Raw genomic sequence first — 18,415 nt, 5'->3', positions numbered from 1 at the left:
ACGTTCGTAGAAATGAATGAACGCCAATCAGATACTTTTTTATTTATAATATACCGATATCGAATAGAGTTTCTTTGTGTTTATCGTTTTTTAATCTCATCGTTCTACAGAAATTAAAAAAACAAAAGAAAATAAGCCGGAAGCAAGTATAATTTTAGGTGTTACTTGATAAATTGATAATCATTGATTAAATTATTCAGAGTTTGATCGAAATCATCCATTCGGAAACATGATCTGCCAAACAGCATGCATGTCCAAAATCAAGACTAAGCCGTCTTTTAGATCATGTTTAAAAGATGTCTTGATATCTTTAAAACGTCCTACGTCCCGACTTTGGATATGTCTGTCTGACGTAAAGCGGCTTATATTACTCTGAATTGCCTTTCTAAGTTTTTCGAAAGATGCTTCGGTATTTCAATTCTCACCGAATATTTTATTTAAATATTTTTAAAACAACAATAAGTTCACATAAATCTATGTAAATATTTTCATATAGTTTTTTGAAATAAATAAAGCAATACGATCGCGCGCACATAATATTATATTATCTAATTTATATTATATTGTATATTACAATAATATATAACAAAAATGGAATGTTACGAATTAACTATGTATATTTAATTTAACAAATATTTTCCAGGATTTGGCTTCGTAATATCATTTTGGGAAATGAGATTCTTAAGAACGAGACTCATTCGGGCTTCCCTCCTTTTCTGCGACGGAGAAAGGAATATATTTAATTTAGTAAATATTTCCCAGGATTTGGTTTCGGAATATCCATTTTGAGAAACGAGACTCATTCGGGCTTCCCTCCTCTTCCACGACGGAGAAGGGAACTCGTTCGCGCTGAAACCCTTTCGCATATCTCGTCGGCGGGCCGGTCGCAGGAGGGGACAGAGGGAATGACATAAAAGCGATATCTCCCACTCTACGGCGGACGGAAGAGAGAAAGAGAGAGCGGCAGCGGGCGTTGAATTTTTCTCCTTCGCTTTCTCCCTCTGCCGCGCACCACGTCGCGCGGCGACACGATCCAACCTGATTGGCGACCACCCTCGCGCGAGGACAGCCGGCTTGACACGTTCAGTTCGCGGCACGAGACAGAGATCGTCGGACGCACTCGAGGGTGGAAGGGGAGCCTCTATCATCTTGGTAGCATTCGAAGATCAGTCGTCTTCCGACTTGCGACGCGGGCACCATCCAGCTCCATCAGCGAGGACCAGAAGCAGAGGTCGAAAGATAGCCGAGAGAAACTTGGATCGTCGCTCGACTGTATATCGCAAAAATATAAATCAGCAACGGAACGCTATGTGTGTTCGCACGTTGGTGGGTAACGAAACGAGCGAGGCAGACGTGCTGGTCGTCGCTTCGAAGCAGAGCGACAAGATGTCCCGTACCAAGGAAAAGTACATGAGGATTTACGAGGAGATGCTGGAGAAGGAGGAGCTGCAGCGTCGACGGGAGCGCGCGGAGAACGCGCTCTACCTGCCCGATCTGGCCGACGACGTCCTGGTCGCCAGCACCAATCACTACAGCCTGATCCTGAAGAAGCTGTCCACGTACTACGAGATCATGCGCCGCTCCAAGGCATTTAAGTAAGTATACAGAACGCTACCGCGTGATTTTCAGCATAAGAATCGAATTGGAGCAACGGAGAAATTACTCCTTTTTTTTTAATTATTATAAGACTTCGATTTCGTCAGATCTCTCTTTGGCTCTGGTCTCATCTGTTGTGCTTCGCTTTCTTCTTATCGCAGGTTCCGCGCGACGGCGAATCTGGGTTCTGTGGAGCCAGCTATATAGGCGCACGTGAGCTCCTCGAGGGTCCGCGCGAGGTCCTTCCGAGGATCTCGTGTACAAATTCGCAGGCGTATCTCTTCCCGGCGGGTCATTCACGCTTGCTAATTTCACAGGGAATTTCATGCGGAATTTCTTGTGTACTTATATTATTTGCAGATACTTACGGTCCTCGAAATTATACGAGGCCCGCACACGTCTGTTGCGCTTTACGAGACCCGCTTTCGAAAAGTCCCCGTGATAAAGGCCATTATTACCATATATATACAATCTTTACTCAGATAGCATTATGTCCAAAAGCGGGACGTAAGACGTCTTAAGCATGTCATTAAGGTCCAACTTCACCGTCTTCAATTAACTTAATTGACCGATTAAGTATTAACCGTGATCGATCAATTCTGGTCGATGCTTGATGACAGACGCAATTGATCAATTCCAATGGTATCGACTAATTGTAAGTTAATTGAAGATGAAATTAAATGATGAGTGACGAAGGTGAAATTGGTCCTAAGGATGCGCTTAGGACGTCTTATGTCGATTTTGGACATATGTGCCGTCTGAATTACGCAAGAACTCGGTATGCAGCGTCTTCGCGTATGCGACGTTCTTGCAAGTTGAAACAACGCGTGAACGTCGTTTCACGTCAGCCGCCTTCGTGTTCTCATTACCTGTTACTCGAGACGCACATCGCTAATCAATGAACGCGCGGACAACATGCGTGTAACGCAACACGCATAGAAAATAATCTCCGTATATTTCCCTGCAGGGCATATTCTCTCTCCATTGGTAAATAACGTTCGTTTCAACGTTTTCCGGAAAGCTGCTGTATAATATAATCGGGAGCGATGTCTGTCTCTCCGTTGATATCTGCTCCAAATTTATTGGAGTGGACTCACAACACATGCACCAACACTGCGTAAAATTTCGATGATAAAGAGAGAACGTCTCGCGTGTGTATCTCGTGGAGAGCAAAGGTTCGCCGCGGTTCGGAGCGAAGTCGGAGCGCGACTCCGATTGGCAATTAATTTTTCGCGCGGTTATCTCTACGCAGCAGATCAATTCTCGAAACTGCTTAAACGTTAGACGGTCTTAGAAATCTTAGAAATGTGATAATCTCACGACATGGATTCCACGATTTATTTTCAGAAAAAGAAGGGGGAGGGGGAAGAATCTTATGACTCCAAGCCTCTTATTTCCCAAAACAGATGCAAAAATAGCTTCCGAAAATTGGAAGTTGTTTACATATAACGCTGTCGCAATACTCTAACAGTCGCGCTCGCCGTGTACATGTGTATTTTAATACGATAAGATTATTTAATTAATTCTGATATCGCAATTGGGAAGTGATAAGTTTCTGAAAGAGATCTGAGAGATAATGCGAGTGATGAGCCGCGCGAGCATACGTATATATTTTTTAGTTTTATCGAAATAGATCATCGCTATATAGAGCACCGAAAATCACGCGTCGCCGACGCGCGCGGGGCACGTGCTCATCCCACCGATGCAGTTTTCAATCGGAATTGAATTTCAATAAATTCATCGGACGCCCGATCAATGCATGGATGATGCAAGCCGGGGACTAGTGACGCACAATCCCGCGTCATCGGTTGCGCGCTGAAAATCTTCCGTATTTCCGCGATAAGTCCTTTGCACACGTATAACGCGTACTTATCGCACCCGTGTACTTCTTTCTCATTCGCGAATTCTTTATCTATACATCTTACGTCGACGCTCGTCTCCGGTCTATTTCCGAGCCGTTACGACAAGGTAAAGATCAATTGACGACAAAGCGCGCAGAAAAAGCGCTTATCTTTTATATCTCTATCTTTTATATATAATCGATCGAAGCGTCCGACAATCGACGTGTCCTTTGTATCTAACGAAACGAGACAAGCTGACGTATCTTATTTTAAAAGAAAAAGTTCAAATTAGCCCTGACACGGGAACCTATTATAATTATCTCAATTCTTTTCTATTCTTATGCACCTCTGGCATAAAAATTAAAATCTGCGATCAAAGGTATTTCTATTTTTACACATTATCTATTTCTGTCTATATATTTCTAATTTTATACATCAGTTATCTCCGCAAAAGATCTTTAAATATAACATTGCAAATAGCGCTCTACTTTCGCCAAGAGTTTCCATAATTGTTTCGTGAATAAGTGATTTTTCCCGAGGCCATCCTCGCGCGTTTCCCTCTTTCCCGGATATTTTTGGAACAATTCGACAATGTGGGTTTTCAACAGCCGAGCGCGCGAGGGCTTTAAAAAGATGGAAAATTTTCGCGGATTAATTCGACTCGGAAGGAGTGACGCATTGATAACGCTCCAATATAATTCCGCGTTTAATGCCGTAGGCGTATTTTTTTTTTCTCACCGAGTAATTGGAGTTCCGTGTGTAATCGAGAGCGATTACATGATCGAGTAATCGCCCTCTGTCGATCGCCGTAATTATCCCGGGCGTTAACACTAGGCGTCCATAATTAGCCGGTCAAGTAAGCAATGATTATGCGTCTACGGCGTGTGTCTCGTGCGAGGCCGGATGACTGTGTCTGTCGTCGTGTCGATCGTTGTCTACGGAAAAAATAGAGACGAGCGAATGGTACAGTGCCGGCGTTGCCACAAAGGATGCGCGAGAGCGCAAAGGTGCGCGAAACGAGCTTTTTGTCGCTCTGTCCCTGCTGCAGGGGCCGCGGCAGTCTTCTTTTTCGTCGCGTTCCGCATTCTCTTAGGATATTTATATTTCACGGGTTCTCTTTTCGTATCCCGCCTTTATAAAGGATAAAATAAAATTATATCTTTATAAATAGAATCTTTAATAGCGTGCTCTCTTTTTTTGTTTGTAAAAAATTCATGGATTCAGTCTGGACCGACGATACTTCGAATGTCCTCGACGGGCCAGACTTTCCATCGGCGATGCTCTCTGACGATCTTGCGATTGCAATTTTATTACAAAAGTACGTATAATTTGGCGCAAGGACGCAGTTGTATATGATTTACCAGGGGTGCAACTGTCCAAATGCAATAAGTTTCGTAGCGGGATTAAATTTCTTGCTGAGTTATTATGTTAACAACGTAATCGCAAATTATATCAGCGTTATAATGCGTGCACTTTTCGCGCGCGAGGCGATCGGATAATTCTTGTTTGCACAAGCATAATGAAGGATAATGGACTTCCTCTCCGCGCGCTGGAACTGCATACGTGCAGCGCATTCTTGGGGCTGGCAACGCGCGCGACTCCACAATAAAAAAGATATAATTACAGGCTCCCCCGGATGCCCCGAGGCGAGACCGGGCAGAAACTCGTTCGTGACACGAAGATGCGGAGGGAAGGAGGGGGGGAGGGAGGAAGGGGAGGAATATCTCGTCGGAGATGTTCTTTATTAAACGGCCCGGTCCGCGTTGATCGATTATCCCCAGCGCCACGAAAATGCATTCACGAAATTGTTTAGTCGTCCCCTGATGATTAGGTACTTTTGCGAAACGATTACTTTGCCGCGGTATTCTTTGACGATGTTACGCAGCTGTACGCCAATCGGCCGATCGAGAGGAGACAATCTTGTATTTATATTTCGCGACACATCGTAAATTTCGTATCATATATTATCGTATAATACACACGAAGATTAGACGCTGAGTGTCGCGTATGAATCATCATTTAAGACGAAACCGTGTCAAAATCGCTCCTTGCACTCACTTTCACGGGCCTAATTAATGATCTGATATTATCGGTGTATTAGTAATAACCGGTCGACACGTACGATAATTGGTGACAACCGCAAAGTCTCAAGGATTTCTTTTTATAATTTTTATTTTCTAAGCGCGAACGAGCAAACGAGTTTAGGAAGAATCACTGCCAGGCGCGACATGCCCAACGGGCGTTCGTACTTGCCACGTGTGGACGTGCGGCTGGCGGTACGCCAAGTTCGACACCTCTCGCATCTTCGAAAGTATCCGCAAATGAAGTTCGAGCAAAGCGGCTTTGTTCGTTTTGCGATGTTTACGATGTTCCGTTACGCCGCGCAGCCGGTGCTTCCATTAGAGACACGCCACTTGCCATTTTTATTCTTTTTACGCTGCAAATTGCTACTAATCATATATATACATTGGTATACCGTTTATTTTACTTATTCTTTTAGAATAAGTTACAAATAAACTAGTAATAATAATAATAATATAATTAATTATAATGATAATAATAATTACACTCATATATTACTCTTTAAATATAGATATGATTTTAATACCATTGGTGTTTATGTAATTCTTATCAATATATGATGAAAATTACCTAACCATGTTGCTGAGAATTATATAACGGCGGTAAAATCACATTCATATTTTTAAGAGTGTATCAATAATAACTTGTTCATTTATTTATTAAATTTACAATTTATAGCTCGACCTGAGTACCCTGAGCGGTAAATTTTCAATAGTTAGCAACACTTTATATTTTCTTCCTTCTTCGTATTTTAGGTGCCTCTTCAATTTGTTGCATTTAAATTGATTTAATATATATTTACCTACAGAGACAGAGGCAGGGAGAGAGAGAGAGAGAGGGAGGGGGGGGATCGTGCGCTTGGCAACTGCGACAAGTTGAAATCGAGTTATATGATCTTGGGATTAACGAGACAATGTTAACAAGCGATAAAACGGAGAGACCGGATGCGTGCAATAAAGATTCACCGCGTATCGCTTCGCGTCATTAATAAAATCGGCGAGAACTGATTTTGCCGGATCGTATATATGCGGTCACGATCTAAGCGGCAGCGGCGAATCGTGCGTGCCTTCTCGCACGTTTCCCAGTGCCACTTGATAATGCCAGGCTCGGCTCGGTGCACCTACACGCGGAATACTCGCACACGCATAGGTGCGTCCGGGACGTTGAATTACGGCCGTGTATCCGGACCTGTGACCCTCGGCTATCCCTTTCGCGGAACCTCTGTCGCACGAGAGCGGAAAGTATTTTAAGTAGGGAAAAGAGATTCTCCAAATCTTTCTCCCGAAGTTTCGACGAAGTCAAAAAAATGGGAAAAATTAGAAAATGGAAAATGGGAAGAATAAAAAGATGTTAATAAATGAGCTGAACAATTGAATACATCTATCGCGAATATATGCTCGAAAGCTCGGAGCACTCTATAATTTTTAGATAAAAACACCATTTTTTACAAGTATAATTAAAATAGACAGATAAATATACAGACGTTATTCAAAATATCAATTTTTATTTTTGAACGTGCACTACTGCAATAAAATTTGATTGAAATAATATAACAGCGAAAAGTAGCAGTAGCGAATACACATTTACCTAAAATGAGAGAGAAAGACAAAGAGTAAGATATAAACGTATATATATATATATATATATATATGACTAAAATTATCTGAGATTTCTAATGACTATACGCTGCAAGAAGAAAAAAAAGAACAAAAAGCAGAATTGTAGCTTCGTGGAAGATATACTGCAAGATATACTGAATACACATCTATTGCAAAATTTCGCGCAATCTGCAAATAAATCGTATTAATCGCCAATCAAATCTCCGTATCGTCGAGTCGTCTGCTTCGAAACGTATACATTTCGATTGCGCGTGTTACGCGTTTATCGTGATCTCGAAGCAAAAAAAAAAAAAATAATGAAATTTAAGAAACGACAGATGTTCGTCGCCAACAGCGGGGTGTAGACGTGACGCAAAGTGCTCGGTGGGCAAAATTTTTTCGCCTCGCGCGCACCCGTTCGCGCGTGTCGAAATTTCGATTTGGTAATCTCGGAGGAGAGGCGGCTCTCCGCGCGGGAGATTCGCGAGCGGACGCGAATTGCCCACGCCGACGGTTTCTGGCTGATGACCTCGTGGTAATTAATCGACACTTCAAGAGGATCACGGCGATCACGCGCGTCGATATATTGTCACAGATGTTTCTTATCGGGCCAATCGAGAATACTACGCTTGTCACCGGGATAAGTTTCTCTCTCTCTCTCTCTCTCTCACCCTCGCTCTCTCTCTCGTCGGCTGCACATCCCTCGTGATCTTATTCGCAAACGAAATTAGTTCAAGGACAAAACGCGCCTGTACATTGGCGGCACTCTCTTTATTCGGTTAATGAAAGAGAAGTAAATTTTTCACGCCGCGCGCGAGTATCTCTCGCGTACATATAGGTATGCCTCGCGCAATATTGACATTGCGCAAATGACATGCCGGCGAGGATTGTACAAACTTATTTGTACAACGACACGTGGCATTATATATAGTATGAGGCATCCTATGACCGTAGAAATTTCGCAAGTATACGCTCGCTGTGCATGCGGTCGTTGGACGGCGCGAATAAAAAAACGTAAGAAGCTTGGTCGCGTTGAGAACATGGACATGCAGTTATTTGTTTGTTGTACAGACACGATTAAAACCGTGTCGCGAGCGATAATTTCGTGCCATGTCACGCCAAATTGCGTTCGGTTGTACCTGATTCGTTTTGATTATCACGTCACGCATATTAATTCGCACACAGCAAGGCGAGCGGTTACTTGACTTACAAATTGTAATGGAATTGTCTTGAATACGTATTTCGCCGTTTATAAAATATAAGTTTAAAATACAATACGTATTTCGCTTTTATAAATGTACGAAGCGTTTTAATTCACGCACGCTTGCTTGACTTATTGCGAAAAGCACCTCGGGTGCCGTTCGACCAATATTCATTCTTTAATAAATCAAGCAAGACACTTCGGAGAATTTCGAGAAAGGGTCACGCACGCGCGTGCACATGTATATGTAAAGGAATAATTTCTTTTTTTTTCTTTTTATTTTTAATATGCCACGGGCGGCAGCATGAGTTTCATATCCCAGCAGGAAGCGCCTGATGAAATTTAATAACGAGTTCTCCAGCCTCTCAAGTTGCCTTTTTAACATTCACGTCATACATAAATCGTCATACATAAATCATAAATATAAATGGTAATAAGTATGTTCTCTTGATATCTCGTTCATGTAACGTCCTTAAAATAGTTATTAATTTTTTTATTTTTCACATCTTGCGTCGCATCAAATCGATAATAATAGATATAATAATTATAGTACAATAATATATGCTCTGATCAAAAAATTCTCATATCGCATATTTTTAAGAATTTGTCATATTTTAAATTTGTAAAGATTTCTGAAAAATATCTTTCAAACTTCTTCAGATTTTATGTTTTTTTGGAAATTGAAAAATCTTAGAATATTTCAGAATTTACATACATAAAAAATTCTAGAAAAAATGTAGACTCTCAATATTTTTAAAAGTGTTCCAATTTGTAATAAAAAATCTGAGAAATTTTCTAAAAAAAAAAAAATAAAATCATAGAGATTTAAAAAAAATTCGTAAGTTTATATAAAAATACTAAGAAACTGTATGAAAAGAATTCTAAGAAAAATTTTCGCCAGGGCGATGCAACATGTGACATACGTGTGACATTCTTCAGTTCGATTTAGAACAAGATGCAGACGAAACTATATGAACGTCAATCACTATTGCTTATATTGGCAATGTAATGAGTGGAGGCATTTCTAGACGGCTTTACTCTCGGCGGATTTATTTGACTTTGACGTCATGTCGACATCACGGCACACGCATAAATCAGCGCTAAGTGAGGCGCTCTGCCAGATTATCTAACGGAGTTGCACGTGACGAAAATTTAACCGGTCGTTGATATCGCGGCCGTGTCACGAGTCCGCGTATGCGTGTGAATCTATGATTCAAGAATCCAGTAGTGTGCGAATTAATCGCCGAGATACGGCAGTTTCCCTTGCTCGGCGATATCGCGCGTATCTCGCAAAAATTACATTATCACATTATATTACAGCGAATTTTCCAGTTTACCAACGATGATAAGGGTACGCGAGAAGATAGAGAGATCTGACGTGATTTGACGTCAATCGAATCCTAACGCGACAAATTGTATTTACAGTGTGATAAAAGTTTATTCATACAAATTCCTCGAACTATCTGCAATTTTCTTCAATTGACATTCCCATAAAATTATTTCCACGAGAGATCAAGTCTCATTGGATCTGTAATTGTCGTTTTGCAGGATCCTCTTTTACACGACGCAGCCCGCGCACGTAATCACGATCGCCGCAGTCTTGTTCGTCACGTCGGTACTCTTTCCAATCAAGGGACGGGTACAGGCCTCTAATCATTCTTACTCACGAATGATGTCCTTCATTTACCTCGCATCCTTCGTCGTACACTTTGGCGCTCAAATTTGGATGACTTTCGTATCAGGTATGCATCCATATGTATTAATATATAATAATTAAGAAATACCGAATATATTTTTATATAAGGACGAAGTGTAGTCTCTCGATTTACTTCTCTAATTGATTTAAATTGGCTTTCTCTGAAATAATATATACGATTTACCTGCAGGTCTGTCTTTGTACTTTGCACTGCCACGGCATGCATTCGGCGAAGTGCAGCGCGTCCTGTTTCCGAGATACTTCACGATTAACGCGTGTCTAAGTCTCATTACGCTCCTCATATTTGTCAAGCATCATCCGACGCATACATGGGACTCCGAAATTGCTGTTCAGGTATGTAGATAATTCCCTAACAAGGATTCCCAAAAAAATTTACCATATCTGATATTAAAGAAATAAGATAATTTAATCTTCTCTGATAAACTCTCTTAATTTTATATTAATATTTGTTTAAACTGTGAATTTTTTATTTAATCTTAAGTAAATTAAATAAACTGAACGAAAATTCTCAGGAAAAAATAAAAATAAAACTATGTTATGTGCAGGTTGGCGCAATGTCCGGAGCCTTTTTCCTGGAGCTGCTGATACGCCTCTACCTGACACCTCCGCTCCTCCAGCTGATCGTGCAGAAGAACAATTTCGAACGCGCGGCAGGCGTCGGCAATGAGGTGGGCCGTCATAATCCTGGACCGCTCAAGAACTGTACGCATTACATGAAGATCCATCGAGCGTTCCGCCGAGTGCATGTGTGCATAGCCATGGGAAACATGCTCACTATGGCGTGCACGGTACTCCATCTCTATTATATAGCGAGCAAGTTATGTGCCTTGTAAGAATAATTAGTTTCCGATCATAAAATTTATATGTACGTTCGTTCGTACTCAATCGAGCTCAAAGAAGTCCTCGAAAAGAGTATACACAGAAAAAGAGTTAGTCTTAAATGAAGAATAAATATTCTCATATGTAAGCAAGAATATTGCAAGTTTCATATAAATGATTTTTATACATGAATCTCTTGAACTTTTTGAGTAAAAAAAAAGTAACACTTTCATCAACACAAATTCATTCAAATCAAGATTATAAAATCTTCTAAGATTTATATAATATTCTTCCTTACATAAGAGAATATCTTTCTTTTCTGTGTAGAATATAGAAAATAATTTTCTAGAGAAAAGCGTTAGTAGTAGTACGTTAGTACATGTCTCGTGGTAACGGAAGCCGAAACGCACCGGAATATTCAGACCTGTGGTGGTGCAAGATGTGATTTTCCCTGCCATTAAAGTTACTTGGAACAAGATTAGATTGTATAACGAGTCTTTCAGTGCAGCTGCCTTGAATTTTTAAACCTCGAGGATATCTTAGTGATTAAGAGATATATTAGTGTACTAATAATCTGAACTTACTCTATATGTGAACATAGAGCGAGTATTCAGAAGACCTGCATGATGGACATTACTTGCATGATGTAAGTCACGGCTGTGACTTATCCTCAGAGCGCTAGCCAATTCGGAGGAGATTCAAGGGTAAAAGACCGGAGTTCTTAACCGAGGCGAAGGTAAAAGACCAGAGTTCTTAACACTTCTCACAAAATATGATCTGCTTACAATTCGTTGGTAGTGCTGTATAAATTATTGCTGAACGTAGTGCGAAACGCGTGCATGTATAATTTGTGAGAATGTCTAGAGATTGAGTGGAACGCTAATTTATTCAACGGCACGGAGCGGTCGATGCTTCTATGTAAATAATATGTCTCGTACGAATATATATATATCTACATCGATTCACATCGGTTCATTAGTATCTGTATGACTGTAGGATAGAGATAAAAAATATTTTTATACGCGTATTTTGTATAAGCTTCAAGGCATGGATTTTTGCCAGAGCGCATTTCTTTTATTATATCGCGAGGATAATTAAATTCCTGCGTTCAAAAAAAAATGTATTAACAATTAGATCGAAGTATCCTGTCTGCGATGGAAAGTCGTGGTTTGCTTAATAACATCTGGAAATTTTCTAAAAATATCGAATTGTTTCGCGATTCTAAACTCGTTGCAATTACATTGGATGCAATAAAAGTATATTTACTCTGTATCAGAGTTAAGTGATATTTATTGAGATTGCACACTAAAAAAAAAAGAAAAGATAAATATATAGATATAAATGTATAGCGGATAGAGATCAAAACTGAAGGAATCACTTTATGTTGAGTGAATTACAGGCTCAAAACGCACACGGAGCTCATTACTGTAAATAACTGCATTCGGTTCATTTAACATTTGTAAATTATACGATTATTTCATATAACAATATATATGAATATGTAATCCTCCTTTGTAACTTTTAGTGTCATTAATTATTGATATTACCTTCCCGCACACATAAGTACCAAGTCTAATCGAATATTTGCGCGACATACATCTTAGATCGTCAATGAATATTATGATATAAATTAAAATGCGAGTTTAATATTCCTATCAATGACAATACAATCGTCGAGTACATGGCGTATTCGTATATGGCAGTGTGTCATTGCATAATATATATATTCACATATCAAAAATTTACAGCTATAAAAATCTGTACATTACATACTTAAAACTGCAATCACACTGCGATCACATTCTGCGAACTAATTAACGCTACAATCTAATGATTCAATCCGATTGCTGTAATAGCCGCAAAATTGTTTTCTTAAAACCTAACCTAACATAATTTAAGAATGACATTTAAAATGATTGATGCCTAATTAATTACATATTAATGTAATTTAAGTATCCATATTCTTGAGAAACGATCCCTAATAATTGGACATTTTCCAACAAGAGACACAGTGAATCTATTCATTCCCGTTTAACATCGGTAAGCCACAAAAATGAAATAATTCACTGTGTTACACCGTGACTTTTTTTTTCTCTCTGGAAAATGTTCGCTATTAAATTTATAATATTTCTATAAACATATGTACAATTGCAAAACGCATCAAATGAAATGTTTTTATAGTTGCTGTTTTCAAGAAACAAAATACATGTCTCTTATATTAATAATAAGAAAGAACTTACTCCAGTAGCATGTGTTTGAACGCCTAGAGATAAAATAAATGCGCTTTTCGATTCGGAAGAAGGCATTTACACTCGAAGAATCTCGGCCGCTTTGTTGTAACAAATGGCTATCCAATCGGGCTGCGTGGCGCCCCACTGAATCTGATTGACCTCGCCTTCCGCGGCGGTATAAGCGAGTATAGGATCCTCTATTGCTCTTGGCATCTGCTGTATATCCCAGATTAGAGCCTGATGATCATCGCCGGCTGTGCAAATGTGACAGGACGAATGCGGGGCCCAGGCTATCCCGTTAACGCTGGCCCTGTAACCAAGAAGAAAGAGATTCATCAGAGAAATCCTTCAGAAAAATCTAATATAAAAAAAAATATATCTCCACGTGTTGTAATATTAAATTGTATATGGCATGCTGTATGTATAAATAGTATTAAATATTGACCTGTGATTGTTCAATCTCGCGACTGGCGTGCACGGCACGCGAACGTCCAGAATGATGACTTCACACGCGTCCATCGCCACGGTAGCGAGATAATTGGGATCCTGCTTGTTCCACGCTAATCGTAACAGCGGCGTGTGCTGCGGATCCTCGTAGATGATCGTCGAGTGCTCCAAGTGTCGCAGATCGAACATCCTCACGGAACCGTCGGCGCCGACGGAGGCGAACATGTCGCGGCCGCCCCCGGCGCGGCTGAACGCGATGTCGTACACCTCCTTGTCGTGCGCTATCAGCTGCGTCTTCACGTGGCCGCTGACCATGTTTACCCTGCCCAAAACCTGCCCCGTCTCCAGTCCCCAGATGGTGCAGGTGGTATCTATGCTCGAGGTCCCGATCAGATTCGGATCCACCTCGTTCCAGTCGAAGGACGTCAACGGCGCGCAGAAATCCGAGTTCTTATTGTTGTTCAGGACGCACTCCAAACGGGTCTCGGGCTCCGCGGCGCGCCACACTCGCAGATAGTCGCCGGATGTGGCGAGAAGATCGGGAAGCTGACCTGCGGCGAGTGTTTATTCATTTGATTATCGACACATAATCCCAGTATGATTAGAAATATAATAAAGCGAGTAAAACTAAGTACCTTTGCTGTCCGGTATCCACATTATTTTCGTAGTCGGGTAAGGATGATCGAATGTACTTTTGGCACTGAACTCGGACGTCTCTTCGTCCAGCGAGACAATTTGTACTTTGTTGTTGTACTCCTCCACGAAGCTTCCCAGCGCCAGACGAAACCTCTTGTCGGGCCTCACCGACCAGTTCATGCTGTACAACGGCCATGGCGCCTCGTACTTGTAGATTTCTTTTCGCTTCGGTGGTATGCTGTGCATAGCCATGATGCCCCGATATCCCTGCCACTTACGCACCAGCAAAGTTTGTTCAAGTAAAGTTTGTTCGAGCTTGTTCATAATTAAAGATTATTGGAAACATTTCTAAAAGAAAAAAAAAATTCCAGCCTTGGCCAAAGTATAACTTTCACAAATTGAGGTAAACGTTCTGCTAACTTTTTCTAACAAAAAATTAAAGAAATAAAAATATTATAATATAATGGAAATTAATATTTATTTGTTTTTAAATGATTTACTTGTACAATAATTTTAATATTTTGTTAAGCTTCCTTTGACTTTTATTACCGACTTTTCCAAGAAAAATGTAATAAATTGAAGGTGCCTTCTTATGTATATTTAAAGGCCAAGATTGCATATTTAATGAGAAACAAATTATAAAATTCATCAATTGAAATGAATTTAAAATACATAGAATACATAAAAGTATAATGTAATCAACGAGAGAACAAAATATAGAATTTATTAATTGAAATGACTTAAAATGCATAAAAATATAATCGACGAGAGAATCGGCTAACCTGATATTGTATGTTACAGAAGAATGACCACCAAGAATAATCTGACTGCTAAGAACTTAAATCTCCGTGACCATCGTGTCGCTGGGAAAAATCAGATCATCCAGGACTGGAAGGATTCGCGTATACGCACCACGCGTCCACGATAAAAACCGCGGAAGATCAAGCGAAAAAAAGTTGTTCGGGAGGAGAAGCTCCGTAGCTAATATTCCGAATATAAAGTGACGCCCCTCTGGACGTCGTAGCCGAGCGTGACTGCGAAATCTTCTGAATTCTGTCCCGAATTAGTCGCGGCTTTCTCCACTATTGTGAAAAATACGCCGAATCCCATAGATAATGTGGCACTTCGCCGTGCTCCGTATAAACACTACGACACTGTGCATTCCATCAATTCCATCTTCATGGAGTGCAATGCATTTCATAGATCGATCGACCGCTGCGCGAATAGAATTGAAGCACCTTTCCGACTGTGAGTTTTAGAACGCCAGCGTTGCAAGGGCTGAGAGAAGCACGAGAGAGCGGCGGACGCGGAGCGGAGCGGCCATTCTGGCCTTTGTTGATCGTCAGACGAGACCTCCCCTCCCCCTCCCCACCCTCCCCGCCTCCATCGTACACTAGCGCCAACACATCCATTTTTTTAATGGGTACTACGTAATCACTAATCACTATGTTATTATCGTCAGTAAAAAGTTTACATTATTTTCCAATTTTCGCAACGTTTGCTGCACATACATATTTTTTAATTTTCAACAGCGTTTGCTGTACTACACGTGTATATCTACAGCAAACGTTGCGCGAAAACTGAAAAGTAAATTGTTCACTGTCAATAATAAAATAGTGATTTGGTCACGTAAAACGATCGGTCGTGTTTGTTTATATCCTCGAGTATAGCGAAATTCGTTGATATGTCATCATTTTTCAATTATTTCTGGGTCCTCTTTAGAGTCACGAAAATTTGCCTTTTGGCCGTCTTTAATTAATATCTCGTCGAACATATAATAAGCAAAATGAAATAATTTTAATAGACATTTTTTTTGCGATATAGCCACATATTGCAGTACGCTGCATGCTAAATAATTTGCTTGACAATAATAGGCATTTATTAAATAAGTTTGTTAAATAAGCGGTGCATTTAACTTATATATTAATTGTGAAAATCGTTCGATATGTCACGTATATACGCGTATACGCGTCGTTATTCGAAATTCGTCTTTTCTCAATGGTTATTATGCAGTAATATTCTAAATCATTTTAATTCTCCTCGAGAGAACATCTTTAAATTTAAAAGAAATGGCATTGTCAATAATAATATATGTTGATACAAATTTAAGATATTAATTCTCGAGAATTGCTCACATTCTCGCCCGTCGACAATTTTCGTTTTTGATCGTTAATTATTATGTAACAATAATGTTCTAGAATATTTTATCAATTATTAAGGTCTTCTCGAAGAAAGCATATACTTTCGCATTAAAGGACACATGAAATTATTATTGTATAAAGGCATTTCTAGACAAATCACCGAGCCTACTGTTTCCCGTCGACATTCAGATGCGACGGGAAACATAGGCGCGTTGATTTGCGTTTATACAGTATAAATTTCACGTCTCTCGTTAATCATTATGCAACAATAGAATATTTTATTGCCTGTCTTCTCGAGAAAGCATGTTTCGCATTAAAGGGCACTTACGTGAACATTTGCTCTACTGTATAAAGGATATATATTTCTCGAAAAATCACGCCTGCCGACTGTCTCCCGTCGGCATTTGGATGCGACGGGAAACATATAGGCGCGTTGATTTTTCGAGAAATTCCTTTATACAGTAAAAATTTCACGTCTCTCGTTAATCATTATGCAACAATGTTGTAGAATATTTTATTATTTAAGTCTTCTCGGGAAAGCACGCTTCGCATTAAAGGACACGTGAAATTGCTACTGTATAAAGATATTTCTTAGAAAATCACCGCGTCTACTGTCTCCCGTCGGCGGAAGATTTGGATCGAGATTCCTCTTTTTCGTTGATTATCGTCATGCAGGAATATTCTAAAACATTTTATCGTTTAATTCTTCTCATGAGATGATCTTCTCGAGAAGAATTAAACGATAAAATGATTAAGATTATTATGGTGATAATCAACGAAAAGAGAAACCTCCAAGTGCCGACGGGAGACAGTATATAGGCGCGGAGTGATCTGAGAGGCTCGACGAAACGCGACACGCTGGATTATTACCTATATATATATCCTTGTATTCTTTAATGCTAGTCTCATACCATCTTGAAAAGAATTAAACGATAAAATAATTTAGAATATTGTTGCATGGATGATAACGAAAAGGAGAGGAACATCCTCCGCCGACGGGAGACAGATAGGCGCGGTGATTTTCCGAGAAATGCCTTTATACATATAGTAGCAATTTCACGTCTCTCGTTAATCATTATGCAACAGTAACGTTCTAGAATATTTCATTGTTTAAGTCTTCTCGGGAAAGTATGCTTCGCATTAAAAGGCACGTGAATTGTTACTGTATAAAGGCATATTTCTCGAAAAATCACGTCGCCCGTTGACCACTGTCTCTCGTCGGCGTTTGGAGCTAATTTCTTTTTCTTGTTGATTATCATTATTATTGGAACAATGTTCTAAATCATTTTATCGTTTAATTCTTCTCAATTAAGAGTCAGTTATATGTTAAGAAGAATTATACAATCAAATAATTTAGAATATTGTTGCATGGTAATAATCAACAAAAAAGAGGAAGCTCCAAATGCCGACGGGAGACAGTCGCCGACGGGAAGCGTGATTTCTCGAAAAATGCGTTTGTACAGTGGTAATTAATTTACGTGTCCTTTAATGCGAAGCATATATGCTTTCTCGAGAAGACCTTATTAATAAAACATTCTAGAACATTATTGTTACATAATAATTAACGAACGATTTTCAGTGTTTATTATGTTTTATTATGTAAGAAATAAGTTGCTGTGCCTTATACGTAAATTACTTATTTGTCATAATATAAATAATATAAATAATATAATATAAATAATAAATTTGGAGTAATTTAATGTTACATTATAATTAAATAATAGTTTAAATTTAATTACGCATCTGTGGAGATGCACAAAGGATCATAAATATTGTTAAAAGTACATATAGAGATGAGAGGTTAAGCAAAAGCCGGCTTTCGCAGCGTCAGAAACTTCGTTTAAATCGAATAATAAGTATCAGGAGCGCACAGTTAACAAGTAGGTGGCAGAGGTATTCGGGGCGGAGGCCGCCAGCGCGCCATGGAGGAGGAGCCTACTGCCCCCACCAACGCATATATGCTGCTTTTGCGCTGAGAGGCGGGGCTTACGCGCCGTATGAGAGTGGGAGATTCCGTGCCTCTTCGTTCAACAGCTTTCCGCCTTACCGACAAGCTGCTGTCGATACGCGCGCTGGTTAGGATTCCGTGCCACCTCTTTGCTCAAA

At 39.9% G+C, this 18,415-nt stretch overlaps 2 protein-coding genes across 2 annotated transcripts; one reads left to right on the top strand and one right to left on the bottom strand.

The window, feature by feature from the left end:
- The first annotated feature begins 1,063 nt into the window (after positions 1–1,063).
- Positions 1,064–11,332, top strand: LOC105453815 (transmembrane protein 205). Its single transcript, XM_011696025.1, has 4 exons — positions 1,064–1,595; positions 9,867–10,060; positions 10,205–10,368; positions 10,581–11,332. The coding sequence occupies exons 1-4, from the start codon at positions 1,309–1,311 to the stop codon at positions 10,866–10,868; spliced, it is 933 nt and encodes a 310-aa protein (XP_011694327.1). The 5' UTR covers positions 1,064–1,308; the 3' UTR covers positions 10,869–11,332.
- A 796-nt stretch (positions 11,333–12,128) lies between these two features.
- LOC105453814 (DDB1- and CUL4-associated factor 7) lies at positions 12,129–15,499 on the bottom strand. The gene is made up of 4 exons (XM_011696024.1): positions 14,951–15,499; positions 14,168–14,441; positions 13,531–14,083; positions 12,129–13,395 (listed from the first exon to the last, which is right to left on the bottom strand). Exons 2-4 carry the CDS (start codon positions 14,418–14,420, stop codon positions 13,161–13,163), a joined length of 1,041 nt encoding a protein of 346 aa, XP_011694326.1. The 5' UTR covers positions 14,421–14,441; positions 14,951–15,499; the 3' UTR covers positions 12,129–13,160.
- Between the last annotated feature and the right edge of the window lie 2,916 nt (positions 15,500–18,415).

This window comes from Wasmannia auropunctata, unplaced genomic scaffold (assembly GCF_000956235.1).
Source record: "Wasmannia auropunctata unplaced genomic scaffold, wasmannia.A_1.0 LD335994.1, whole genome shotgun sequence".
Lineage (NCBI taxonomy): Eukaryota > Metazoa > Arthropoda > Insecta > Hymenoptera > Formicidae > Wasmannia > Wasmannia auropunctata.
Note: the sequence above shows the minus strand (reverse complement) of the source record. Positions and strands in the feature narration are given on the sequence as shown.